The sequence below is a fragment of the Podarcis cretensis genome, assembly GCF_951804945.1.
Source record: "Podarcis cretensis genome assembly, chromosome: 14".
In the NCBI taxonomy this organism is placed as follows: domain Eukaryota; kingdom Metazoa; phylum Chordata; class Lepidosauria; order Squamata; family Lacertidae; genus Podarcis; species Podarcis cretensis.
This window is the reverse complement of record NC_137183.1, coordinates 55,356,148-55,383,848: the sequence shown is the minus strand read 5'-3', so window position 1 is coordinate 55,383,848 and position 27,701 is coordinate 55,356,148. Positions and strand designations below refer to the sequence as shown.

At 49.7% G+C, this 27,701-nt stretch overlaps 1 protein-coding gene across 3 annotated transcripts; it reads right to left on the bottom strand.

Annotated features, from left to right (window-relative positions):
- Positions 1–353: 353 nt before the first annotated feature.
- On the bottom strand, positions 354–27,701 carry SRL (sarcalumenin). Of its 3 annotated transcripts, XM_079953726.1 has the most exons (8): positions 27,486–27,696; positions 14,725–16,170; positions 10,908–11,006; positions 8,944–9,039; positions 7,816–7,851; positions 6,449–6,565; positions 4,585–4,818; positions 354–4,068 (listed from the first exon to the last, which is right to left on the bottom strand). In XM_079953726.1, exons 1-8 carry the CDS (start codon positions 27,547–27,549, stop codon positions 3,257–3,259), a joined length of 2,904 nt encoding a protein of 967 aa, XP_079809852.1. In that variant the 5' UTR covers positions 27,550–27,696; the 3' UTR covers positions 354–3,256. The 3 variants fall into 3 exon arrangements, with proteins under 3 accessions (XP_079809852.1, XP_079809851.1, XP_079809853.1); XM_079953725.1 differs by lacking the exon at positions 7,816–7,851 and having other exon boundaries at positions 27,486–27,701; XM_079953727.1 differs by lacking the exon at positions 14,725–16,170 and having other exon boundaries at positions 27,486–27,693.

Below are 27,701 nucleotides of genomic sequence, written 5' to 3'. Positions count from 1 at the left end.
TAGGTGGATGCAGCACACTTAATGGAGTCAAAAGATTAATTCAGATCCTCTGGTAGACCTGATAGGATAATACTGAAATGAACAAAAAGGAGGGGAGAGCAGTATAACAGGAAAGCACTTTCCTTGGGTTTTTAAAGTTCAGGCCTGCAAGTTTGATGAGAAGAGTGCTTACAATGTCATCATTAAGTAAAGAGTTGCCTCAAAGCCAGGTCTTGGCTCATCTTTTGTAAATAAAGCAACTAACCATGTTTGTGCATCTGAGAGCATCCTTTCACCAATTTGCTGGACCCCAAATTATTTTATCTACCAGCTCAAAGATGTCTTCTCTACAACAGAAACAAAGCATCAAGGAATGTGATTGGAAAAGATCAGAATTTATTAGAACAGCTGATGTACATGGTCTCTCCAAATACAGATTATTATTGTGAACCACTAACTGGAAATATATTACAGCTATGTAATTCCTTTAAATGTATCTGTCCAAATTCCTGTTCAAAAGAAGCACACAACAGTGGATTTGATTTGGTTTTGGTAATTTAACCAAATGGAGAAGTCCACAGGCTCCCCCGCCCCCGATCAGTGGCCCACAAAGTTGCATATTCTCAAGACTGAGAAGAGACAGACTGGTAATGCTTGGAACCATCTTTTCTGGCTGATCCTCAGACAGTGCCAGTTTAGGTGGATGCCAAACTATTTCAGCCATACTGTCAATGGCTAAAATCCCCCTAGAGAAATCACCTACTTAGTTTTCGGTGCTGGAGTTTCCACTGTTCTTGAAATACCACGTGATTGTCAGGTGCCAACAGAACATGTTGTTGTGAAGTGGGCACTACTCAAAAGAGACCCTGAGTGTAGATTTGAGGGTGGGGGAAGGGAAGGAGGGCAAGGCGGGACCTGGGGAACCCTGGGATGTTTCAGTCCCAAGGGACCAGGGGGTTTTATTCAGTGCATTGGGCTGAATCGCCACCTTTCAGCACAGGTCAACAAGATTGTCGCTCAGCATTTCTCCCCACCTCCCAGCATCTCATTCCAGCAAGCAGCAGGCAGCTGCACACCTTGATTCCCTTTTCTTTCAGTGCTACCACCAAATTGCAATTTCTGCTGTGTTGGGTGTCTGGTGTCATCCCAGATCCTACTGCCCCTCAGCAGCCCTCAAAGTCATGCCAGCGGACAAGACACATGTGCCTGTGGCTTATAGACCATGGGAGTGGCCATTGCATCCAATTTGTCACTTCAGACTTTCACCCCACACTGAACAAGTTGCTAAGCTAAGCGCATCTTGCAGAAAACAACCTTGTCTCATTGGACATGACCTGTAATATATTGATGCATAAGAAGAAAGGAGGCAAGAAAGATGAATGAAAACAAGAAAGTCAAGTGGCAGAAGAGGAGAAGAGGGGAAACTCAACACGTGAGGATGAGAAAGGTAATGGAAGCCATGGGGCCCATCTGTTGGGGTCACTGCTTCCTCAGAGAACAAGGCAGTTTCAGCACACTTCTTTTTTTCTCTTCCACCAGTTGTAGAGTCAGATGCAGGACCATTTACAAGAACAGAGCATCTGATTGGGAAAAAGCACTGCAGGGTGGGAAGCAGTTGGTGATATGAGAAGGGTAGGGAGCTAACATACAAGAGAAGAATGGAGGAGGAGGTTGCAGCAGCAGCAGCAACTCCAAGATATTGTGGGGTGGGGGGCTTTGCTCTGCGCTGACTCTTCCCCTAGCTGTTATCTGGTGCTGAGCTGCATTTTCACCTGCTGTCCATTTCCTCAAAACTTTCAATTTTCAAATACTTTATTTGGTGGGAAAGCAAGTAAACCAATCCATCATGCTACCTTCATCTGCTTCACCGTTTCTTCTTCACCTCTGTCTTTCTCAGGTTGCTTAATTATACCTTTCTTGAACCTCCCTTGCAAGATTAATAAGGCATGCCAGCATGTTATCTCAATGCTGATAACTGGCTGGATGTCATAATTGCTGCAGGCCCCCTTCACACTCAGAGAATATTATTATCAGGGTGTAAGGCCTGGACATCTCTGCTTACCACTCACTAACCTCATGTCTCCAGTTTGCGCTCAGCACTGCCATCAACTGTGCTACCTAAAGGACTGCTTCTCCTATTTCACATACAAGAAAGCTGAGCTTTGTTCTAACTTAAGAAATAACCATTTGCAGCTAACCACAAAAATTTGATGTTGTGCAGGGAGGCAAATGAACAACTGGGAAGCTATAAAAGAGAAAAGATAGGCAAAGTCTAGCCAGTTTTTAACCCACAGTGAGAAACCTGGAAGGGTAAGGGCAGCGGCGGCAGCAGCAGCAAGAGGACGCTAAAGGGCCATGAGATGCCTGGCAATCCTGGGTCTCAGATACCAGCCCCATCACCATGCCAAGTCCTAGCAAGTGAAGTGCTAAGACTCACAAGTTTAAGCTTGTAGCAGCAGGTTTCTGTGTCCATGTACACACATACAAAGTAGCCTCCACTGCAAATGAGACTCCCCAAAGGCCCGGCTTCAAATGGCCTCTGCAGGAGCCGCTTGGATTCTGATGTGTGCTGGAGGATTTCTGTTTCTGAACCAGGTTTCCAAGAGAGTAGGAAGCTGCCTTCTTTTGGACCAGGCAGAATCCAGAGGAACAGCAGTCTGTAATCTTTCAGTTATGGGGCAGTAGGGGCACTGAACGCATTACAGGGGGAATGCTCAGATGCAGCTGGTGGGGCTTGCTGATGAAGAGTTAGAGATGGCAGCCTGCTGTGAGTCTCAAGCAGAATGCTGGTTATACATGTGGCGATGAATTCTGTGGTCCTCAATCCCAAGTGCAGCAGAGGGAGCTGGAAAAACTACATACAGATTGCGTGCAAGGGAGGGCCATGCCTGTGATTCTCCTAATGTCAGGAGACCAGCCTCTTTTCGCCCTCAGTACTCTCATCCTTCCTTCCTCCTCCCTGCTTGCTCAGTACATGCAAGGGCCTATGACTGCCTCAGAAGAAATGGCCCCTCCATTGGACTTTCAGCTCGATACATGGCCTCCTACTTAGAATAACAGGTTAGATAATAAAAATCAGGAATTCACAGTGTTTTATTCTCTTCTGTAGGCTCACCCAACTTCCCTGCCACTGATGCCAGTGACTCCAAGTCCTCATTGCATATTAGCTCTTGCCAGTGTGGCACTCAAAGGGTTAACAGACCTTGGCTTCTTGGACAGATAAGACATAAGCTCATTCACCAACAGGAACACAGGAGTGGTTACACTGAACAGATTACTAATGTTTCTTGTAACGGTTCTTTGGAGTCTCGCCACAGCCAGTTGTGTCGCAGGAGAGGACGCTGGGTTTCTTCCCCAGGCCAATACTCCCCAAGAGCTCTGGCAGCTCATGGGTTATAGCCCTCTCAATCTTCTCCAGGAAACAGCCTCCCATGTAGGAACACTGCTGAGCAAGAAGCTTAAAGGAGTTGATAGGGTTGATCCCAAAGAAGTCCTTGTAAGCTTCACGATTAGGGAGGTCGAACTTGCTGACATTGGTCTTGGCCAGGATTGTTTTAAAGATGTAAAACTTGTCTGGATCCTCCACAATGTCCTTGAACACGAGCTCTCCATCGCTGAAGAAGGTCATTTTGTCCTTGTAGGTCTGCAAGTAGCGATCAACTAAGAGTGCATGGATGCGGACACGGATGGCATGTTGGCGGATAAAAGCAATCTTGTTCTCCAGCCTGTTTTCAATCACTTGGTTCAGGTCTTCTAGGAGTGAAATCTCCTCTTTCAAGAAGAGTTCTCTGTGGGTGTCGGGCTCATAATCCAGGGGCCAGAAGGAGCTGACATAGACTCTGGGGGGCTCAGTGACGTTGATCAGTGGAGCCAGGCTCCAGAACAAGGCTCCGTAGACTCGCATGAGCTCTTGTGTAGCCAGGCTGTCAGCTTTGTTCAGAATTATCCTAATCTGAGATTCCCGTCCCTTTAGCTGGCGGAAAAGCATCTCCAGCTCTAGCCCCACATCCAGCTTTGTGGGGTCAAAAACTACAAAGATGAGGTCAGCTCTGTCAATGAACCACTGGCAGACGTCATTGAAAGGGTAGCCTGTAAGGGGAAGAGGAACATCAAATTAGAGTCCAAGAACTTTCTGACATCTGGCACATGACAATGATTGCCCAGAACCTTTAGTGATACATCTTTGGAAACCCATGCTTCACTAAGGCAGGGATGTTCCTGGGCCCCAGCTCCCACCAACCGCAGCACCTGGGGTGACCAGTGGTCAGGGATGATGGGAGCTGTAGTTTAGAAACATCTGGAAGACTGCAGGTATAGCTGCCCTGCATGAAGAACCCCATCCTATTTGCTGTTATCCCTTGAGTGGATAGTTAGAGTGGAATGGAGAAAGCAAAGTTCAAAAGGGGAGGGATGCAATTCAAAAGCTTGGCCAAATTGTGAAGTCGAACTGATGTACAGTACATACTGCAGTAAATGCTAATAACGTGAAAAATATTGATATCTCATTTGACTATTGACAATGCTATATGAATTTTGTGGTTGACCAAAAGCTCAAATCGAAACACCTAAAGACCCTCTGAACATTAAGGCATAATAGGGCTTTACCTCGTTCCTGCTGCTTCCGGTTTTCAATGATCCCCGGCGTATCCACAAAGGTAACCCTTTCCAAGAGCTTATGAGGGACCTCGATCCCTATCAGCTTCTCCAGAAAGTTCTGACCAAATTTCTCAAGAGGTGAGAAAGAGCGTGTGCTGTCCGCAGCCATCACAATGCCTTCTATGGTCTTGAGCTTGGGGCCATGCATGATGACGGTGAACTCTGAGGTGGTGGGTTCAGCTCCTGTTCAAGGAGAAAGCAAAACAAAGGCCACACTCACACATCTGGCAAAAAAACAGTTAAAATCTCAGCTCCCTCAAAGCCCAACAAGTTCACAGCAGAGGAAAACTACCCTATTGTCCCTTCCAAAACTCTCTTATCAGTGCTTATGCTAAGCAGACAAATGCTTTCATTCCTTGCTCCTGGCTGATGACTCTGACTTCAGAATACATCCCGATGGCTTAAAATAAATAGCTTCTTGAAGATGTTAAATGATTATCAAATCAGTATTCATTGTCCCAACTTCTGCCACACGCAAGGAAGAGGGCAATTCCCTGCTCTGTTTGGCAGAAACCTGGGTAGCTATAACACTACCACTCATTCTGCTGACACAAAGGAAGATAGTATAGCTCAGGCAACCTACTCCACTCTGGAGACCACATTTTTGCTGCAGTTTCTAGAGCTGTGCTTAGAAGCATTTTGCCACCAGGTCCAAGCTGTTCAGCATCGTATGCAGAAAAGGAACCCCCAAACTGCTGAGCTTGTTTCATCTTGCTTAGAAATTTCATTTGAATAGAAAGCTTTGCTCATTGGGAATCAGAGAGAAAGGAAGCCAGCCCCAGAGGGTGGTAGGAGGTGGGGAGGAGAGAACACTGAAAAGGTCACTCTTGCTCAAACTAATTGGCTCCATGCAGGGAAGGCAGAAAATTGCAAGTTCCCTTGTGCTTGCCAACTGTGGTTCTTGCAGTCAGGCAACCACCTGAGGAGGGAAGCCAGCCCGATGGGGAGTCTCCTGGCCTAGCCTGGCCTGCTAAGCAGGGTGCACTCCAGAGAGGCAATGGGGCTGAGCTGGAAAAGCTGGAGCTTGAAGCACAGCTGGCACAAACTGTTGCTGCTGCTGCTGCTGCTGCTGCTGCTGCTTCCTCCTCTTCTTCTTCTTCTTCTTCTTCTTCTTCTTCTTCTTCTTCTTCTTCTTCTTCTTCTTCTTCTTCTCCCTCCCTCCCTCCCTCCCTCCCTCCCTCCCTCCCTCCCTCCCTCTCATACCTGGCTTGGCCAAGGCAGAGACTTTTTTCTGCATATGAGGCCTGGGCACACCAGGGAGCTCATTTTGCTGGACCCTGACCACGAAGAGGTCCGTTCTGACACTAGCTACAGAGATTTTAACAACCCCTATGCCGTAGGGTGGAGGAGAAATTCAATTCAGTAGATGTTTAAAGCCAAATCTATCAAATTCACACTTTACGAAACAATATGATAACAAACACAGCTATCCTCTGAAATGTGCACTTATCCAAGTTTTGTGATTCACCTCTACAACCAAATCATGTCTATAAGAACCTGTTATATATGAGAAAGTGCCTAACAAAGACAACTTTAGTGAAAATGACATACAAAAATGCATTAGAGCAGGGGAAATTGCTTGTAAAAATGTGAACATTTGTCAAAACTGCATATAAAATGTGTTGATTAGGAGAAATTTGCACTAAAATGCTGATGAATTTTCAAGAATAAATTCCCATATTGCTGCAAAATGTGGAGAACTGGATTCGAGATTGAGAAAATTAGAAATTGAGAGAACAGAATTGGACAGCTCCTTCCATCCCTAGCAGAAAGGGACAGGTTATACAGGTGCCTAAGACTGCAGAGGTGCTACCTGTGTAGAGCTGGTAGGGAGTGTTATCCAGCCCCAGGAGGTAGTTTATCATGGTGGATTTGCCAACACTCCATGGTCCCAGGAATAGCACCATCGGCTTGGAAGTGATCTCTCCATCTGCAAGGGGAAAGCAATAATACCACAGGGTGATTTTTTGTTTCTCCTTAAGCAGGAAAAGCTCAGGTGTGTCCTTGAAAAGTTTCCAGTCCCCTCTTAAATAACTACCTGGACCCATGCCCCCAAGCTCACAGGAACATTGCCCAGCCTAAACAGCCATTCCTTGGGGCAATCAGTGCAAGCCAGGGATGAAGGCATCACAACCTACACAGAGTGCGTAGGGTGAGGCATCACAGTGCACACACAAGCTGCTCACCTGCCATCACCCTCCACAGTCTCCAAAAGCAGGAGCAGTCCAAGCAGATGGGAACTCTTAGCCATGCCAGTCCTCTCCAGGGTTGCCCAAGCCCCTGCTGTGGCCATGGCAGGGCCCTTCAGTTACATTAAGATTTTTTTAATGAACATTTTCAGTTGGTATCTTACTCTGGATAGATTAAATCAGGTCTACATGTGCTGGAAATGTAAAGCTGCACATGCTGCTCTTACGCACATATTTTGGCCATGCTGGAGGATAAAATCCTTCTGGGCAGTTGTATTAAGTAGCATTGAGAGCATTACAGGAGGCTTCTGGGATATAAAAGAGATCATGTAATAGAGAAATAGTAACATATTTCTGATCTGACAATTAGTTATCATCGGAGAAAAATAAACACACACACCCCACAGACACTTAATGATTGGATTACAAAAGAATGTTTTAATTGTAAAGTTGATGGACCTTGTAAGAGGGAAGGCAGGCAAGTGGATATATATAGAGAGAGAGAGAGAGAGCCCTTTCATTATGCATTGGTGCAACAAAATATAGGAGGATGCTGAGCCACAAATATCACTAGAAACACTGTGATAACACTGTGTACTCCTTTCCATCTCCCCTTGTATCTCTCTCTCCCTTTTCTGTCTAAACAAAAGTATGTATATTTCATATTAAGTTTGCATTGGTATTTACTTGGTTTGTTTCTGTACGTGCAGATTTAATGATAGTAATAAGTTGCTGCTGTTGTTGTTTGTTATTTAACAATAGCCTGTTTAGCTCAGCCAGGCATGTAGGTGGTCTACTGGTGATGGTGCAGAAGCCAACTTAGGCAACCAAAGAGGCACAAGGGGTGCGTTTTCCTTCTGGTCCAGCAAGAGGGGCTGCTAGGCGCAGCAAGGAGGTGGGGGAGATGTCTTGTGACACTTCCTTGCTCAGCAGAGAGAGGCTGCCTGAGAGGAGCCGTGCTCACATGCAAGTGACAGGAAGCCATACCCACCTGTGGCTGAGGAGCCCAAGGTGCGTCCAGGGTAAGCTGTTAGGCAGGAGAGGACAGGGCCAGGGGGAGAGAAAAGGCAACGTGAGTAGGGAAAGGCTCAAGGAAAAGGGATGCTTGGTTAGGCTGGTATCAATCAAGAATTGAAGATGGGCATTGGCATTCTCCGAGGAAGGATGCAGCGCCAACGGATCTTTCCCCCCGCCCTATGAAAGAGGCTGGAATCATGATTCATGATCCACACAGTAACACAAGAAGGAGCTCATGCATCAAAGACCTCTTTTCCACAGGGATTAACATGCAAATCCTATCCCAATTTTGTTGGGAGGATCATCAGCTAGGGGCTTCTTTGCATACTCAGCCCCTCTGCAGTCTGATGGATTTCACAGAATCCTAGAGGTTGGGTTCCCCCAACCTCTAATCCAACCTCTCACAATGCAAGAATCACAACTAAAGTATCACTGGCAGATGGTCACCCAACCTCTGCTTAAAAGCCTTCAAGGAAAGAGATCACACCTTCCCAGGGAGTCTGTTCTACTGTTGAACAGCTCTTACTACCAGAAAGTTCAGAAAGTTCTTCCTAGTGTTTAGCTGAAATCTCCGTTCTTGTAACTTGAATCCGTTGGTCCGGGTTACAAGAAAGGAGATTTTGAAAGGGCATCTGCTCTCCTTAGCCTTTTTCACATGGGCTTAAAGTACATTGAGAATGGAAAGACCAGCACAGTCCACAGACCAGAGATGTATCGGCTGTCCTGGAGAAACCCGAGGCTGGCAAAAGGAGAAAGGAATTTTAGGGGGAACGGACACTAAATGGTGGGGGGAACACCCTACTGAGAAAGTGCTCAGTGGTTACAGAATGCTGTGGAAGGGGGAATAGAATGAAGTATCCAGAAGGGGGGCATGTCCAGAACAGGAGCATTCCACACTGCAACATTTTGTTGTAGGTCCTGCTAGTAAGTTTCTACTTCTGATTCCAGCAGCACCACGGCCTTCTAAAATGCTGCAGTGCAAGATGAGACCCCTTTGGGCTGAATGTTCTGCCTCTCCACTTCCCTCCTACCTCACAAGATTGGCCATGAAACATGGCAGCCCATCAAAACATAAAAGTGGTGCCCTGAGCACAACCCTCACCTGTGATTTCATGCTGCCGTAGTTCGTTATACTTGTAAGACTGCTCCAAGGGCTTGATAGAAGTGTGGTAGATCTTCCTCAGCCGCTGCAGTGTGCCTGCAATGAGAGAAGAGGCCAAGAGGAACATATCAAAGCAGAAACCAGACCGGCCTGTCCACCACCACAACCCCTTGCACCCAGTGCCGGGTCAGTGAAGTGGCCAGTGGCAGTCGGAAGCTAAATGTGCAGGCGTATGAGGCAGGCGGCTCTCCCAGTTGGCCTTTCCCCTGTTACACACGCATGTTTTACCAACAACATTGCAAAGAAGGTGTGAGAGGATTTTACGTTTTCTTGAAATAGGAAGAGGCTGCTCCTTTTGGTGTGCAGGGCTGTTGGGGTGGTTCTTCTGGCAGGAGGAATAAGTGATGCCACTTGGCAACACCTTTGCTCTTCTTCCCCCATCTCCACCTCCTTTGCTTTCCCTCCAGGGGCTTCCCAGATCCTATGGGGCAGTTTCCTCACTCTGCAGAGGAGCACCTGGCATTCATCTTCAGAGAAACAAGAGAACACACGGACGCCTCTGCAGCTCACCAGTTTTGGGTTCCCCTTTGGCAGGCTGGGTACATGCCTCCAAGGAATCTGACCTCTGCAGTCCGTGTTTGCAAGATGCTCCAGCCTCAGAAAGAAAAGCTGACCCACATCATGCGGTGGGGTTTAAAGGGGAGCCTCCAGCCCAGGGCTTCTTCCCCTGCTCTCCTCTGATGGGGATGGCACTGCTGATCCAGCCAGGAGGGCTCTGAAAATGGGGTTTCCCTTGCAGAGTAGGACACCCAGTGGTGAGGAGTAGCAAGGGCAGGAGAGCCAGAGAAACCATGAATGGAGGGCCACCAGCTCCCACTCTCCTGCACCTGCCAGAAGGAGGCAAATCAATCAGTTTATTCCATGTGTGTGTGTGTGTGTGTGTGTGTGTTTCTGTGTTTGTGCACTTGGAGAAGGGTTGTTGTGGAAGACTGCGAAGGTTCAGTCCCTGCTATATCCAGGTTAGGAATGGAAGATAAATTTGTTTCAGTTTGCATTTAAAAGCAGGTCTATTAGATAAACACTTTCCGAAACCATGTGCAAACCAAAACACAGCTGTCCTTCAAAATTTGCACATACCCGAATTTTTTTGATAAGGTTCTCCAATCAAGCAATGTTTACAAAAATGCATTATATACGGGGAAAGTGTGTATGAAGATTAAGATATTAATGAAAAAGGACACACACAAAAGCATATATTAGGAGAGGCTGCTTGCAAAAAGGTGCACGGTAGTCAAAACTGCACAAAAATGGGTTCATTGGGATAAATTCGTACTAAAAATCTGACAAATTCTAATTCAAACATTTAATTCAAAAATTGCTGCAAAGTGCAGAGAACCAAAATAATGACTGGAAAAATGAAAAAGAGAACCTAAAGTGATCCTTCTGTCCCCTCATCGGAAAACCTTGAGAGCTGCTGCCAGTCAGAGATGACATTATGGAGCCTGATGGACCACAGTGCCTGACTCAGTAGAAGGCAGCCTCCTAAGTGCATCTGTATCATCATTCCTTGCTATGGCCTGCTAGTCCTTCTTCCAGAGGACACTAGAAGAGGTCTCAGGCCCCTTCAAGAAGCTGGAAGAGGGAACGTTTGAGAGCTGGTGATGCTACAAAAGCTTCTGAGTGGGGAGCAAGCCCAGGAATAAGGCTCAGGGGAAGCAGATGCCTGATGGTCAGTGGTGAGATCCTGGAGGCACAGATATGTGGTCCTATGCAATATGAGAGGGTGCTGTAGGAAAACAGAATGGACTGGGCCTCAGGGCCCTCTCTGGAGAAAGAGCTTGGGGCCCTGTCAGGCAGCATGGGCTACTTTGCAGATGTGCCACACAGGGTGTGCGCCCATCTCTCCCAGCACATCTTTGCATCCTCCCCCTCCCCACCACCAACTTGTCCCCTTCCACTGCTACCTGAATAGTCATCTGCAGGCTTCTCTTCCTTCAGCTTCAAGGTGCTTTCAATGTGGGTGCGGTCCCTCCTGGCAGACTCCCCGGCATCCTCCGCCTCTTCTGCAGAAAGAGCAGAGACAGAATCACGGCCTGCAGGGAAGGTATCCAGGAGGAGGAGGGCTCAGTCCCAGCTCCCAAAGGGGAAAGGAAGAGGCTTTCCATGGTGCTCATCCAGGCCTTTGGCATGCAGTGAGGTTTCCCTTGTGCAGGCATTCCTTCCCCGTCCCCAACCCTGCCTCCCAAGTGGGGCTAAGGGGCTGGCAGCTGCCGGAGGGCAATCTTCTAAATTTAGATGCTGCTGCATCCTGACTTCACAATGATGGGCAAGGCGAGGGGGTCTCTCATGACAGGAATAACCTCTGACAGTATGCCATGCAACATTTTCAGGGCCTTTCCAAATGAACTTGTTGATACACTGGAACAGAGACCATTTTAAAACCAAGTTGACACTCCCGTCGATTGAGGTTTTATATTATAAAATGCAAAATAACTTCATCACTTGAGAGCCTAACAGGGAATTTCAGAAGACGGCATAGCAGGCCTCCCACCTAACACTTAGCATCTGGGCCGTGCTTCTAAGCATGCCCCTTGTTTTCTCAATGAAAGTGCTGACTTCAAATTAAAAATAAATTTTCTATGCCACTGTGGGAAAAGAATGTGGCTCAATAAGGAATGCTGTGAAGATTGGAGACTGAAGCCCTTAAGGTAGAGACAGTGAAGATCTTACGGTGAAGACTGAGCTATTAAGAAGACCAAGAATATTCAGGATGGCGATGCATTAACTCTGTTGACTGTTGGCATCTTACAACAATTACTGGATGAACAATTAAAAGAGATCAGAGCTGAGTTTGTTGAAATGGTAAATGAAAATGGACCAGAGAAGGATGACATAGAAAATGGAATTAAAGAAAACACAGAAGCTTTGGACAATGATTTCGATTAAGGATTGCCAGAACAGGAGAGGGAAATGGTAAAGTTGGAGGCAGCAGATTATGAAATGGATAAATCCTTCACACAGGTGTCTAGAGGAATGAAACAGCCAAATGGCAAAGTTATGATGTTGGAGGAGTGGAATGAAGCCATGGATGAAGAGATCAAGAGACATCCTGAGCTGGCAGAGATAGAATTGAGAGAGAAATGATTCTGTGCACAATTTGGAGTGAATTCAGAGTAAAAAGCTTCCAAGCCTCTGGCACTTCTCTTGGAAAAAGAATGAAAGAAGTGGAAATGGAAGGTTTTTGTTTTTGTTTTGGGATGGAAAATAGCAAATAGAATTAGAAGATACGGAACTGGGTGTAAATTAATGAATATACAATAAGTAAATAACCAAAAAAATTTATTTTAACATATGACCACAGTGGAGAGACTCTTGGGTAAACAAAGACAACTAATTAGAGATCTACTTTTAGACTTTTTGTGTGGAAAGGAAAATGAATGAATTTGAGACATTTGGGTCTGAAGTCTGGAAAAACATTGCTTAGCTGCAGAAGGAAGAACAGCTGGATATCCTTTTTAGTCCTTTCTTCTTTTTATTATTATGATTTTAATCTATTATTATTTTCTATTATTATTTTATTTCCCTTCTCTCTCTCTCTCTCTCTCTCTCTCTCTCTCTCTCTCTCTGTGTGTGTGTGTCCTCTACTCTGGGCCACGATTGGGATTATACACACATGAAGGTGATAGTAATCAGAGAAGGGAAGATCTCCCAGGGTGGGAGACTGGAGAAGAAAGGGATGCTCCCAGGTAAGAACTGGGAGGGTCCACCCCTTTCTGTGAAAGCCAACAGTTAAGCCAGGGCTTTTTCCCGGCTGGAACTCACTGGAACTCAATTCTAGCACCTCTCAGTTGGGCACCATTAACATTATAAGAGAACAAAGGAGGAGTTCATGGTGAGTTTTGGCACCTCTTTTTCTAGAAAAATAGCACTGAGTTAAGCTCTACTTTTGGGGAAGACCTTTGTACTTTCTTTTTCTTTTTATGCTTTGTTTTCATTTAGATTGGCTTATTTTTTATTGTAATGTATTATGAAAAAGCTATACATATGAAGAAAAATACAGCTACATGGCAGGAAGCCCATGCACTTTCTTTGATGCAATTCACACTCCACCTCAACAGGGGCAGGGGGTCCAGCTGCTCCCCTAGACAGTGAGAGGCTTCTTGAAGGGGTCCTTCCTGGTGCCACCCTGACAAAGTGTGTTTGGCCACATGGTCAGACAACTGGCAGCATCCATAATTTTCAGATGCTGGGTGGAATATAACTTTCATGAAGTATAATAATGCAGCCAGTCACATGTTAATAAACAGCCCACAAAGTTTGCCACCCAGTTGTGTGACTGCAGACTAGATTCCCTTTTGTCTCATCCTCCCATCATGCCTCTGTGGTCCAAAATGCCTGTCCCAGTTCCTCCTCCGCTCCTGAACCAATTCCTTCCCATGTCACTGGGAGTCACTGGAGCCCTGCCTCGTTGCTGGGCCTGACTGAATAGGCCCCGCGGCGCAGGTCTGTGGTGCCAGCTGGGAGCTGAGCCCAGCCTACCCCACAAGGCAGCCGATAGCTGCAGAGAAGACTTTTCTGGTCCCCAAATAGCCACTGGATACAGCTCTGGTTACACTTTGGCATCAGCTGTGTGTTCAAGAGCAGCATTAACAAAGGGAAGCTCCTTCTCGCTTCCTGCCCCCTCCCTCAATGGCAGGTGATCAGATGAACATTCCTGGCATGGAATTTATTCCAAGGAACACCCCCTCCTGACAGTTATGCCAGCAATTAATTGCCTCTAGAGGGTTTTTCAAACCTTACTGGTCGAAGCTGCGGGGGGCGGGGGGGGGGGCTTTCTTTGTGCAGTTTGGGGGGAAAACATTGTGTGGATTTAAAATCGACGTGGTGAATTTATTTAGCTTATTTGTCAATACAGTATGCTGGAGAAAATCCCTTTGAGTTCAGGAACCCCCTCCCTCCAAGTGACAGGCCTTCAGGCAACATGCCAGAGAATTAAAATTATCCTTAGACTTCAAGACTTCAAGTCTGTCAACCATTATTGTACAGCATCTTGTTTGCATGTTTCATTCTATTATTATTGTTATATAAAAATTATTATTCAGGTTGCTGCTTTGCTGAATTAAAAAAACCCACAGACCATTTGACATAATAGAGATCTTGGATTTTTGCATCATTATAGCAAACTTGAACTGGTTTTGTATTACCGTATTTTTCCAAAATTAAGAAATTAATATTCTAAACATTCCATGTATAAGAAGACCCCCAATTTTAAACATTAAAAATTTGGGGGGAAATATTGTTTTATATACGGAAAAATACAGTATTTTCTGCAGAAATGCTGAACTGGTTGCCTCTAGACCACAACCCATACAGGACCACTTGGTAACCTACCCCATACAGCTGAGGCTTTAAACTAGCAAAAAAGGCACTGTAGATTTTGCATCCAACAGAAGGGGAGAAAATGTAGAAGCACATAGCAAAACAGTGAGAACACCTAGAGGGACAGAGGCCCACCACCCTTGCTTTCTTTAGATCTGCTCTTAAAAATGCAAAATGCCTTTCGACCCAAACCCTTCTCTGAAGCTTCTTGGGCAGCTGCTTCTCTCCTCACTCCCACCCCTTCACTGTCCTGCGCTGGTGAGCAAAGGCACTGGGGTAGGGGGCAAAGGGGGTAGCTTGACAGCCAGGGTAGGTCTGTTGGGAATATTGTGTATGGGAGCTGTTTTATTTAGCCCTACAATATGGCACAAAGAGGGCTGGAGCCTCTCCAGGTGAACTGACCAGCGGTAGAAGTAACTGGAGGGTGGCTGTGAGGTGCTGGGCTAGTGGCAGGCGGGGCTGGGTGGGCTTGCTCAGAGGATGCCTCCTGGTGACCACCAAGGGTGTCTTCATTGCTGGGAGGAGTGGGCATTGCTTCTGCTTCACTGGGGCCTCCCTCTTGATGCTGGAGGTGGGTGTCAACCTCAGGGTCAGATGTCAGGCTGGGATCTCCTGGCTCCACTTCACCCATGCCTTTCCCTGGGGAAGTCCCCTCTTCCCCCTCCTCTGCTCTCCCCTCTCTCTCTGATGGGGCAGGACCCTCTTCCCCTCCTCCTCCTATTCCATGGGCCATGGCTTCTTCTCCTGCCAAGGCAGTAGCACCCTCTTCTGTCGCTTCCACTGTGCTGTCATCTTCCTGTGACTGAGGGCCTTCTTCCTCAGCCGCTTCTTTCTGAGAATTGTCTCCTTCCTCAGCTGCATCTTTCTGAGAATTGTCTTCTTCCTCAGCCTCATCTTCCTCAGAGCTGTCTTCTTCCTCAGCCGCCTCTTCCTCAGAATTGTCTTCTTCCTCAGCCTCATCTTCCTCAGAATCTTCTCTTTCCTCAGACTCATCTTCATCAGAACCTTCTCCTTCTTGTAGGCTGGTATCCCCCTCCCTGGCTACTGTAGCCCCTTCTTCTCCCTCCTCCTCCTCCTCTGCATCAAGCTGCCCAGGACCATCCGCTGTCTCCTCCTCTGCTTCTTCCTCACGGGGGCTGGTGTCCTCTTCTTCCTCAGACTCTTCTTGCCCCTCTAACATGTGGGGCTCCTGTGGTGCCCTGCCTGGTGCCCCCAAGGTGCTCACTGCAGGGGAGCCATCACTAAAGTGTCTTTCCACAGAGGTAGCTCCATCTTCACTGCCCAAGTCAGCAGTGATGTTGTCCTCCTGAGCAGAGGACGGCTCCTCTCTGGTCTTGACAGGGGGCTGAAGGAGGCTCTGGGAGGGGGCCCCACTTCCGCCTGGGGCAGCATCTTTGGCAACTCCCTCTGACTGGGCCTGCTCACTCTCTTCAGCCTCCTCTCCAGCCAAAACATCCTCCTTGTTGACGGCGAGATATTGCTCAGGTGCTTCCCTTTGCCCATCCGTGTCATGCCCTTTGTCGGGGGCATTCTGTGGTTCAGCAACAGGGGCTTCCTTTTCTTTCAGACCCTCATCTTCCAAGGAGCTGGTGTCCAGTTCAGCAGCTGCCTCAGTGGAGCCATCAGCACGAGGGCTTCCTTCCACACCTGTGCTGGCTTCCTCCTGGCTGTCTAAGGGCCGGAAAGGAATTCCTGTCCCAGGTGGGATGGCAGCGGTGGCAGCAGCAGCAGCAGAGTCTCCATAGAGCAGCTTCTCCTTCTCTGCCAGGCTTGGGTCTCCGGGCAACAAGCCTCCTTCGGCAAAGGTGGCAGAGTCTTCTGTGCCATCCGGGGCAGAGACTTGCAGTTCTAAATAGTCAGAACATGGTCAGTCAGTTTGATCTGTGCTCAGCCTGCCTCCCTCCTCAAAACGGCCTGCGTGGTTCACTCGGGGCACACGATTTGCACACGTGGCTCTGCATAAAGGTGCAGGCAGAGCCAGGCTGTTCCCTTTCCTATTAAAGGGATGTTGAAACTGATGCGCATTTTGAGGAGGCTTTTATAAATACATTCTTAACCCTGTCCCAACTACCAGGCTTGGAATCCAGCTTGCTTTTCTTGCTCCTATCAATAAACTGGGTGCAAACTGATGCTGGTTGGAGGGAATATAGCTTGGGTTACACACAGGCAAACCCTGAGCAAGCCTAAGCCCCGGCCGGCTGGCCCTCTCTCTCTGCTGGGCTTCCTGCCTTCCTAGGCTACAAGTACAGAAGGAGAAAAGCCAAGGAAGGAGAGGAACAGCTTGGGAGGGAGAAAGCAGCTGCCTTTAAATACTTTTTGAAGGTTTTAGCATATCCCAAAGTACCATGTAAGGCTAGGAATCACCAAACACTTTGTGTTTCCTCTCAAAAGTTCATCTTCTGTGCTCCAGAGGTTTCCTGCTTCCCTTTTCCTTCTGTTGGGGGCTAAGGAAAGCTGGACAGAAAAGGAGACAGAGGCCATGGGGGTCGGTTGCCTCCTTTGCCAGCCTCACGTTTGCGTTGATGTGATGGCACGGATCCTTCCAAAGTAGCTAGTTTACAGTTAAGGAGTCCAAACCCACCTGCCTCTCTGTGTGTGAACCCAGATCAGTCTCTATGGTTTGAACATGCTGGCAGGGGTACATCAGAGAGAGGCAGGGCTCTCTCCAAACAGCGCAGGCAGAGCTGAAAACGGGAACTGACTCACAAAATCTCCCGAGCCTTGTGGGATGTTTCACATGTCTGGATGCAAATGCTGGCAATGAAAGTTCTTCTTTACTGGTATTGCATCTTCCTTCTCACTCCCACTCCACAGAGCACAGCCCAAATACTGAAGAGCCCTATTATTATTATTATTATTATTATTATTATTATTATTATTATTCCTTTCCCCCAAATCCGGGACTCAAGGCAGCTTACACCAATTAAAACAGCACCAACAAAATACAAAAGGCTAAAAACATGTAAAAGATAATTGTTAAAAGTAATTAAACTCAAATAGAATTAAAATAATATAGAAAGGAAATCTTCTAAAATGCAGATAGGAAAATGCAGCACTATTAAAAGCCCTTTCTTCTAAAAACCTTAGTCAGTTCCCAAAAACCTGTTGAAATAAAACAGTCTTCACCTGCCAACAGAAGGACATGAGGGAGCCAGCCTGGAACAAGGGAGCCACCTGCTCCGGTTTCTATCCCCGGCATCTCTAGCTGGGCTGGTGGACATCCTGGTGAGCCACAGCCAGGGAATCAGTGTGGACCAAAGTGGGTCAGTACAGGGCAGTTTCCTATGCTCCTAATGGCAGTTGCCCCCAGACACTGGGGCGGCCTCCCTAGTAAGCAGTGTGAACCAGTAGTTCAGGTTAGCCAATCATTTCCTTGTGTCTCGGTTGCCATTGCAGGAAAACATGAGCTGAATTCGGAACACAGCCCTTATGCCATCCATAACAGGTCTCAACTGTCCAGCTGCTTTGACTGAGTCTACTTCCCTCTTCTCCAAGTCAGGGTCCCTGCGCCAGGGTAAGTGGTGAGTGAATCTGGCCAGTATCCCAGGAGTTGTGTGAGGGAGAGAGAAGGGGTCACTTGTGCTCTCCATGAGCCTCCCACCCACCACCATTTCTTATTGACCTGAAATGGATGCCTGAAATTCAGCAGACCTCCATTGAAAACAGCAGCAAGTTAGAGGGATAATTCTCCCTCCGCACCGGATGGCAGGGGGCAGGTCCCATTTGCCCATGCAAAGCTTTTGCCTTTGTGCAGGGCATGTAGCTGAAGGCCATCCACCCCTGTCAACTGGGGGAAGGCCCCAGGCCCCAAGCATTGGCCAGCCTCTTTGAAAGGCTTTGGAATCATCGAATGGAAAAGTTGGAAGGAACCCCAAGTCCAACCCCCTGCAGTGCAGGAATCTCAACTCAAGCATCCAGGGCAGATGGCCATCCAACCTCTGCTCAAAAACCTCCAAGGCAGAAGGCTGCCTCCCTGCCTGCCTTGGAGAGGCCTGGCTCTCTTATATTAGAATATAAAAGGCACAACACCACGGTGTAAGCATAATGACAATGCTTTGCTTTTGCTTATTAGAAAGAGAGACCTTGGCTGCTTCAGTGTGTGCCCAAATGCGAAAGGGATGCCCTCTGACCATCATAGGTCCATGGTTCTTCCCAGGAAGTGTCGCTTGGCCTGGGGTTCCTCCTCTTTCTGCTCCTCCCCCCCCCCCGCCCACCAAAGCTTTGCCCAGGAAGAGGTTGTGGGGATGATTGCAAGGGAAGCCATGGGGCTCAGACCTGTACATGAAGAGACATGGGGCATTTGCCCAGAGACAGGTGGGCTGGGGTGTTTTGGAACTAAACAAAGGGCAGAACCTCAGTGGTTGGTTCCCTGTGGAGACCTCAATGGTGAAAGACCTGAGGAGTTCCCTTGGGGGGCTGGACTCAGGTGGGAGCTCCTGGCCCCTCACTTCCTGTGACCTTCACAGCCTTATATAAAGAACCCTCCTTGCCCTCACTGGCCCCAAACTGGAGGCCTCCAACTATATCGAGCACTGAATTCTGCTGACCTGCAGATAGTTAAGGGGTGTTTGCTCTGCAGCAAAACGGGCTGAAGGTTATGGGCTTAACACCCAAGCAGCCTCCCTCATCGGCTAAAAATACCACCGGCAACTGGGTGGGGGGTGCTGCCGCTGCTGCTACAAACCACAGAAACTCCCTTCATGGCTTCTGCCCCTGCCTCCCCGTCGCCCCCACAACACAGAGAAAGGTGTTGGAAGTGTCTCCATGGAGAGGAGCCCAGCAGGACTTTGGATGTAGGAGAGAGGCCTCATTCCTTTCCCTGTGGGTGAGGGGCAGAGGTGGCAGGCTGGGTGGGTGGGTGGCAGGTGGGGGCAGGAGCCCCTCCAACGCATCGCACAAGCCTGTTGTAAGCTGACACCCTGGGATGCCTCTTGGACATGCCATACAGTACTGTATGCGTGCCGCACTAAGGGAGCCGAGGACGCCGAGAGCCACTGAGAGCACGTCAAGAATGCCGAGTCTGCTGTGGCAGGGCAGATTCCAGCCCAGGACCCTGCAGGAGGAAGTGGTGACGGAGCCTTCTGGGTGGCGAAGTCGCAAGCAACAAAATGTCTCTGTGGCCTAGGAAGCAAAGGATGTCCAGGGTCAAGCCTCAGACACACGTACCAGTCCCACCAAACGGCAGCAGGCAGAGCAGCAGCCAGGTGAACCAGAGAGTGACGTCCTGTCAGCCGGCAGGCAGCTACCTAGACACCTCATGCAAAGATTTCGGCTGCAAGCACATGACTCCAGGGTTTGCCCAAACAGAACCCCCCAAGAGCAAGCCACAGCCTTCCACAGGTTCTCTCTGACATGATGGCATTAATCTGGCCCTCTTTATCAGCATACATCTAAAAACAAACGAAACAGTGGCTCAGCCTAGAGAGCAAACTTTTTCCAGGCATTGTAACCAACTATCCCCAACAGAGCTGTGATGGGAGAGGAAGAGGGGTGCCCACCTAATGCCCACACAAGGCAGGGCTACGATGAACGAAGAGGGCAGAGAAGAGGATGCCAGCCCTCCACAGCAAGCTAGAAATAATGTGTGACGTTTGCCCCATAGTAGAGCAGGATGGCCATAGCTCTTGTCCCACCAGCAACTTCCCCTCCAGGAGGTCCTCTGCTCCCCCAACCACCAGCTGCCCTCTGTGGTGCTTCTGGATAACTCTGCTCTGGCCACTGCCCCCCTCCTGTCAGGACCAGCAGCCAACCTGGCCCCTGGGAGGGTCCTTGGGGGTCCTTCATCTGAGCACAGTGCTCCCTCTGCACTCAGCCCATCACCCTCACAAGGTCAAAGGCCCACCTGTGATGGGGAAGCAAAAGGGAGTTTCCCACCTGTCCTTGTTGCTGTTTTGACAGCCCCGCAAAGTGGTGTCTGCTCTTCCCTGTGTGATTCCTGCCTGCTGGGCCTGGCTGTTACCCTTCCTCCTCGTCCTCCATTTTCTCAGAGAACCCGCACTCCCTCCATGCCTGCGGAGGTGGAAATCCCTTGCCTTCTGGGCACTCCCAGCACCTGACAGGCTCTGAGCCAAACCTCTGGCCCTCTTCCCACCCTGCCTCTGGCAAGAGGCCCTGCTTGCTGTCTGCAGCCCTGGGAATGCTGGAAGCCCCATCCCTCCAGAGAAGTGGTGAGGCCGCTGGGCACGTGGAGCATGGTTGGCTGGCAGAGAGCTCCGCTTTGCTCTGCAATAGTCACCATGCAAGTCTGGCAAGTTTTAGGCTGACTTGAAATGTGTGCTGGAACCCAGAGCTTGGGGCCACTTTGGGCAGTGTCATCCACCCTGATGAGAAGCCAGCTGCCACGCCAGAAGAGGGACACTAGCCGCCACCCCAGGAGCAACCAGGACCCCCAGGGGTCCTTCCCCTGGAGTTGCTGGCTGGTTGGGGGCCCCAACATGGCAAGGCCTGCAGCTACTCAGCCTCTGGGTCAGGACTCCTACCCTTCTGTTTTGGTTTGGACAACAGAACAGAGCAACCCCAGAGGCACTTGCAGAGAACTGAAGAGACAGGACTCTGCTCTGCACTTGGTGCCCACCAGCCAGCCATTGCAAGCCCCCCTTTTTCCCTCTCCAAGATAATAGAACCATAGACTTGTAGAGTCAGAAGGGACCCCAAGGGTCATCTAGTCCAACCCCCTTCAATTTAGGAAACTCAGCTTAAGCATGGCCATCCAACCTCTGAGGGAATCTACTCCATTGTCCAACACTTCTTCCCCTGATAAAGCTCTTCCTAATATTTACTCGGAATGCCCTTCCTTGCAAGTTGAATTCATCCATTTGGGTCCTCCTCTCTGGAGCAGCAGGAAGCAAGCTTGCTCCATCTTCCACGGGACAAGATATTTGAAGATGGCTCTCAGCACCTCATGGTCCTTTACTGCCAGGCGAAGGGAGTGGGAATAGCTGGTCTTGTTCAGAACAATAGTGAACCAGTGAGTGTAAACCTGCCTGGGATGCACGTGCTTTTGCTTTCCCTTTCAGCATTCACACGTAGCACACGGGCATTCAGCAATGTCCCAGGTTAAAAAGAAGACCCTGGTCCTGCCGACCTCTGCGAAACTGCAGCAGCCAAGATGCACCCTCTAGTGGCCAAATGCAGAGTGGCGGGAGGCCAAGGAATGTAACGCTGGATTCCGCAAGTCCCGAATCAAAGGTGCAAACTTTTGAGCAGCATAGATCTGCACTGTTGCCTGGCAAAGAGAAAAGATTCCTGGCTCCCACCCTGGTTCCTCCTAGCCTCTGAAAATAGCCCAGCTCTAAACCTGCTATCGCTCCTGTTTTCTTCAGTCCTTCAGAATGGCTGCCGCTTTGAAGAGTGGATGGACTGCAGACCTGGTTAAATGCCCAGCTGGCTGCCCAAGCAAGAAAGGCGTTTTCCTTGCCTGGAGAAAGTTACCAGGAGAGAACACATGCAATACACACCCCTTCTCTGTGCTGCGGCTGCTGCACTGCTGGCACATCCTTTGGTGAGCAGCTAGGCCTCCAAAGGGGCAGGCAGGTCGCCAAGACTTACCCCTGGGCACAGGCAAAATGTGAGGTTGTTTTGAAATCCAAGATATTTGATCCCCACTTGGGACAGCCGCATATTCCTGCGTTGTGGGAGGGTGGACTACACGATCCTCAGGGTCCCCTCCAACTCTACAATTCTGTGATTTAATTCTTTTAAGAGGTACCACACCTTTTTAATAACTGTTTGATGGCCTTGCTGCTGTAGGCGGCTAAATACTGTAGATTTTGGGTGAAATATTTAAGAGAAGGTGCAGAGAGAGGAGGAGAAAGAGAGACACATACAGAGAGAGAGAAAGAGGAGTGGACATTGGGGATATATCTGTAGAATAGGGCACAGTCGGCCCTATTAGTGCAATGAAGGACTCCTTTCATGAAGTTCCCACAGTGGTCTCATATTCCAAAAGTAAATGAAGTCGCATAGCTCCTCCACTAAACAGAGAGGTTTGCGCTGCAGATGGTGTGTGCAAATTTAGGGACCTTGTGAAAGCATGCAAACCCCCCCCCCCAAAAAAAAGCCTATTAGTGATTACTTCTATGATGCTCACTTTTCTGTGCTAACTGTGGGCAATCTTAAAATGAAAATATGCAGGGAAAGGGCCCGCTGGGTGATTTGTAAGCCAATGCAAGAAGGAAGTGCCACATGACTATCTCAGCTGGAGTATTGCTGCAGGAAAGGAATGAATGTCCCCATCATATGCACGTCTACAGCTATTGTAAGGGGGGCAGAGAAGAGGCAATGGCCCCTAAAAAAAGCAGACTCTTTCATGCTGTAGAAGAGAAAAGTTGAAAGTACCACTTAATGCATTGGCACATACGTCTCCTTGGCTTATAATATTTGAAACCTTTTCTTGTTTTCTAAAGAACAAATTAAAAAGAAGTGTTCTCAGGTTCCAGTGAAGCTGGTGGTGACCTTGGGTTGTGTGATTCTGCCCTGTAGCTGTTGCTGGGGATGGAAGAGACACAAGGCAAACCTGATCCTTGCGTGAGGAAAGGGCAAAGTTCAGTTCCTCCAGGAGGCTGAGCCTTTGTCTCCCTGACTCTGGAATAGAGGGAAATGGGCCAAATGTCTGGAAGAATGACCTCACCCTCCCAAAAGCACTCTTGGTGGCCGCCACAAGCTGAACCTCCAAATCCAGCAACTTCCCTTGCTTGGGAGCAGTGTAAAATACTCATAAGTTAGAAGGAAATAAAGGGGGATACTGTATTTCAGTGCAAGTTGCAGTTTGGGGGGTGGCATTTTCCTCTCTGGAAAGCCAGCTCAGCTCTGCCAGATGCAGCCTGCTGGCTGATGGGCAGTGGCAGAACCATTGCTTGAAGTGAAACTCTGGGGGATCCTGTTTAGTTTTCCTTGTAGATAAGAACACTGGGAGCACACTGGTTGGCCAGGAGGCCACCGGCCAGTAGCTTCCTCATGCAAAAGAGATGCATGCAGAATGGGGAAGCAGGAGGCGCCTGGCGGAAATCCTGCCTCCTGTTCTCCTGGGACTTTGGGATCACAGCTGCTGGCTTTGATCACTGGCTGATGTTCACACATTCTCATTGCCAGCTACCCAGAACCCTGTTAGTATGTGTTGCACTAGTAGGTCCAGCTCTCTTGATTTTTGCCTTACAGGCCTCACCCTCCAAAAGTACTCTGGTTGCTAGACAAAGGTAGTACCAGAAAGTGCCCCAATTCTTGCACACAGACCCCACCTTCCTTGCTTGGGTACATCAATGGCAAAGGGGGGGGGGCTTTGTTTGTTCCATGAACACACCCAAAAAGCAGTTCTTACCAACCCCAAATCCTGCAACGATCAAGTCTATTTACATTCACTCATTCCCTGTGGTTCAGAATATGAAGAGGAAGGGCATGGAGAAGCACCCAAGTTAGAAACTTGCTTCTGTTTCATACAAGAGGACCTGCAATCCACACCGAGGCGCTCATGATGAAGTCACACAGCTCCTGTTTCTCCTAAGTGGAAACTGTTGGACCATCCCAGCAAGGGGAGGGAGGGAGGGAACGACAGATGCTGTGGAAAAGAGCTCCTGCACAAGCAGCAGCAGAGAGCCGACAAGGGTCCAGGCTCCCCACTGCCCAGTCTCTCTCTAGGGCCCTGCCTGGCTGCCACCCCCCTTACAGGCTCTCCCTCCCGCAGACTCGGCAGGCTTGACTGAGCACCTGCAGTGCGGCCTCTAAACCTCAGTAAAAGAAACCTGGGAGCCCTGGATTTCTTCGCAGCCATGCCAAGGCCCCAGTGCTTATTACTGGCTGTGGCTGGGTAACCCCAGGCGGGATAAATATAGCTCCCTTGCGCCTGCTGGGCTGCTCAGGTTCCATTGACTGGTCTCTGCAGACATCCTCTCTGCAGCTTGAGGCTGAGGGGGGCAGCCAGCTGCAAACTTGTCTGCAACACAGGAGGTTCCTGGACTTGGGCTGCATCACAAATGCACCTCCCACTTCAATTTCCAACTGCCTTCCAGTCAAGCCCCCTCAGCCCTTTCCTTTTCAGACCTCATTGGGCTTCCGAGTTACTATGCAAGGAAATCCATGGTCAGAAGTGCAAGTTGGTATTAGGCCTCGAAAGTTCTCCAAAGAGAAGGCAGAAGGGAAGGGAGGGTCACTTCCATTGCAAGAGGCATTTGGAATTAGGGGTGCAACAGCCAAGACCTTCCCAGATATAAGCAGCTCCATGACTGTTATGGGGGAGGGCTCTGCCTTTGCAGCCCAGAGGCATCGTGGCTTTCTCAAAAGGCAGAAAGAGAGCCCCATCTTTCCTGGGCCGTGGCTGAGCCTAGTGACGCAGCAAACATCCCAGCTCTTACTAACTTGTGCATTGCTACAGGATCTGAGATTATTCCATAAAGGTAAATCCAGCTGTTTCTGTTTTAAGCAAGAGGTGGGAATAAAATGAAGGGAAGGGCTTCAGATCTCAGCTGGATGAGTCAGCCAACACCTGGGCTTGGGCCTAGCCGAGGGGCGGGGGGGCAGCTACCCCCCTAGATCAAGGAAACAATAGAAATACTAAACCAACTGACCAATCACTTCGGTTCTGCCCCCCCCCCGAACAAAAATCCTGGCTATGCCCATGCACCTGGGTGAAGGTAAAACCCAATTGAGCAGCTGAAAAGGGCAGAGAAGTTGGCAGGTGATGGAAGAAGCCATCTTCTTCTGCAAGAAGGTGGGAAAGAACAAGCTCAGAGGCAGAGGTGAGTGAGCAATCCCTCCAGACACTGCTGGGCTTCCATCATCTTCTCTGGCCAGGACTGGTGGGAGTCTCAGCCCAACAACTGCCACCACAGGTGGGCTGCATTTGGCCAGGAATGTGACCTCCCAGCAGAAAATGAAGTCAAACAAGACCAGAAAGGACCTTGAGTCAACAGGGAGAGCGGATACAGCGAGGCGGAGGAGGATGGAACTGCTGACAAAGACCCTCCAAGAACCTGAAAGTCACAGCAGCCTCTGAAATACAGGCAGGGAGCGTTTTGCCAGAACCAAGGGAGAGAGCAAAGTCTTCGCTGCCCTTCCTGCCTCAGCACCAGAGGAACTGGGAAGCGGCAGAGCCAAGCGGCACCTCAGGCCCATCTCCTCTCAATACTCCACAAACGATGCACAACACTTCCTCAGAAGGGAAACTCGAAACACAACAACTAGGAACAGAGAACGGTGCAAACCTGGGACTCCGCTCCATCAGACTCAAGCTAAAGGCATGGCTGGCTGGCTTGCCAGGGGGGTCAGGCACGGAGCAGGACCACCTGGGTACTCACTGGGGAAAGCGAGGCTGCTGTTGGCTGGAGGAGGAAGCCCAGGAGCCCACCCCCAATTGCACCAGGAGAGAAGGCAGCTTTGGCCCTTCATCTCCATTTCATCCCCTCTCACCTCCCCACTGTCTGCAGAAGCACCAGGCCAGGTAATGCAGGTAGCTCAGGTAGGGCAGCCCCCCCCTGCATCCCTGCAGCTGGAGGGCCACAGGCGTTTATTCCTTGAAAACATTCCTTAAGTGCCTCTCATCAAACAATTCTAGGGCTCTGAACAAAGTGTGAATAAAATCAATTCACACAGCATATAAATACAATTTCAAGCTAACAATAAAGCATAACGAAATACAGCAAGACAAAAACCAACCCTGAAAGCTAAAGACAGGATAAGCACGGTTCTGAAAACACCCGTCTACTATCCAAAACACCAAGCAAACAGGGAGGTCTTCGTGGGGCACCCAAAAAAATGGCACTCCTGTGCAGGGCAAGCCAGTTCCATACAGAAGGGCATTCTAAAGCCAGGATGCCAACCCAGAAGGCCATCTCCGCCCCCCAAGGGTATTCCTGGGAGCAAGACAGGGCATCTCAAGAGCATTTCACTGGCCTGGGAAGAGGCCCTGCCAGCCTTCCTGCCAGCCCCCAGCCCCTCAACAGGCCCCCAAGCCAGGGACACTCACCCTGAAAGCTGTTTTCAATATACAGACAAGGGCAAAATGGGCTCAGCCAGTGTGACCTGATGGCACACCCCAAGATACCGAGGGGAGAATCATCTGGGATACAGAAAGTCCAGAGGGAGACTGAAAGAGCTGGTCCTCATGGGTGCCTGGCCTTGCTTCTCTGCTCCACCCGGGCTCCAGCTGCAGGTGAGCATCAGCTCAGGTCTTGGCTCAGATGCAGACACCAGGGTCACCAGGAAGCTCTGTGTGCCCTTTGCCCACTTCCAGAGCCCTCAAGATAGCAGGAACCTTTGCCAGGGGGCAAAGAGAGGGTCACCATCAAGCTCCAGAGCAGATTCCAAACCAGGTGCAATTTGGGGGCTCAACATGTTTGTGTGTGTGTGTGTTCTACAAGGTCCAGCAGAGCCATAGCAAGGGCACCCCGCGCCCCACAGAAAGTGGGAGGGGAGGGGGATCCCCAGCCCCCCACTAGTCCCTTTTGTTCTTGAGAATGACAAAGGATGTCCTTAAAAGGAGGCAAATCCGCAGCCCTGGCTCCTCCGTGACAGTGCGAGGAGGCAGCAGCTGAGCTGGCCATGGCAGGGAGGGGGCTTGGGGGGGTCCAGTTACACGCCTGTTTCCATACTTAGCCATCCTGTGGCAGCTGGGCATATAGCGTCCAGCCTGAGAGACCAAATTAACTCAAGGGCAACCAAGGGGAACGCTGGCAGGCAGGCACACACTCTCTCCACCGACAGGTCCCCAAAAGAGGGGGGAAGCTGAAAGCACCACGAGGGCACAGCACAGCAGTGGCAGGATGCCCGCCCCAGAGCCAACCTTCTACTCTGGTGCGGAGAGGAGCCAGCCAGTCACCTTCTCTTTCCACCAGTGCAGGCCAGGTGGTCCAGCAGCAAGTCCACACTGCAACTGTCCTCAGGTGGCTCCTTGGGCACTGGCAGGGGGTGGTGAAGGAGGCCTGCCAGCTCTGCCCCCCCTCCAACCCTCCCTCTCCAGAGACAGCATGCCTGGCTGGCTCCCAGGGGGACAGGCTGAAAGGCACCCACATCCTCCTGCACACCCACCCGGCCCCTGCCTAACGCTGCCAGGGCCACCCACAGCCCAGAGATTCTGTGCCACCAAGCTGTGGCCCATTACAAAGGGGGGAGGGCAGAGCAGAGGCCAGGGGTGCAGGAGGGAGACCCGGGAGGGGGTAGGACAAGCCTCTTACCTGCCCGCACCCCAAGGAGCAGGATCGGGGCCACGCAGCAGCAGAAGAGCCTCAATCCATGCATGGTGGTGGCCTGGAACTGCCTCTCCTTCCACCCCTCTGTCTCTGCCGCGGAGGCTGTGGAGCAGGCAGCTGGCCGGCTGGGCTGCAGAGGGGCCTGCACAGATGGTGCCTGGAGCTGGACTGCCCGAGGCCCCTCCCTGCCCGGCCACTTCA

Excerpts from the sequence above, each read along its gene's own strand:
- SRL (XM_079953726.1), bottom strand. The coding sequence starts at position 27,549 with ATGCATGGATTGAGGCTCTTCTGCTGCTGCGTGGCCCCGATCCTGCTC. Across the intron at positions 16,171-27,485 it reads GCTCCTTGGGGTGCGGGCAG|AACTGCAAGTCTCTGCCCCG; the intron begins GTAAGAGGCTTG and ends CTGACTATTTAG. Across the intron at positions 11,007-14,724 it reads TCCAGTTACTTCTACCGCTG|AAGAGGCGGAGGATGCCGGG; the intron begins GTCAGTTCACCT and ends CTCTTTCTGCAG.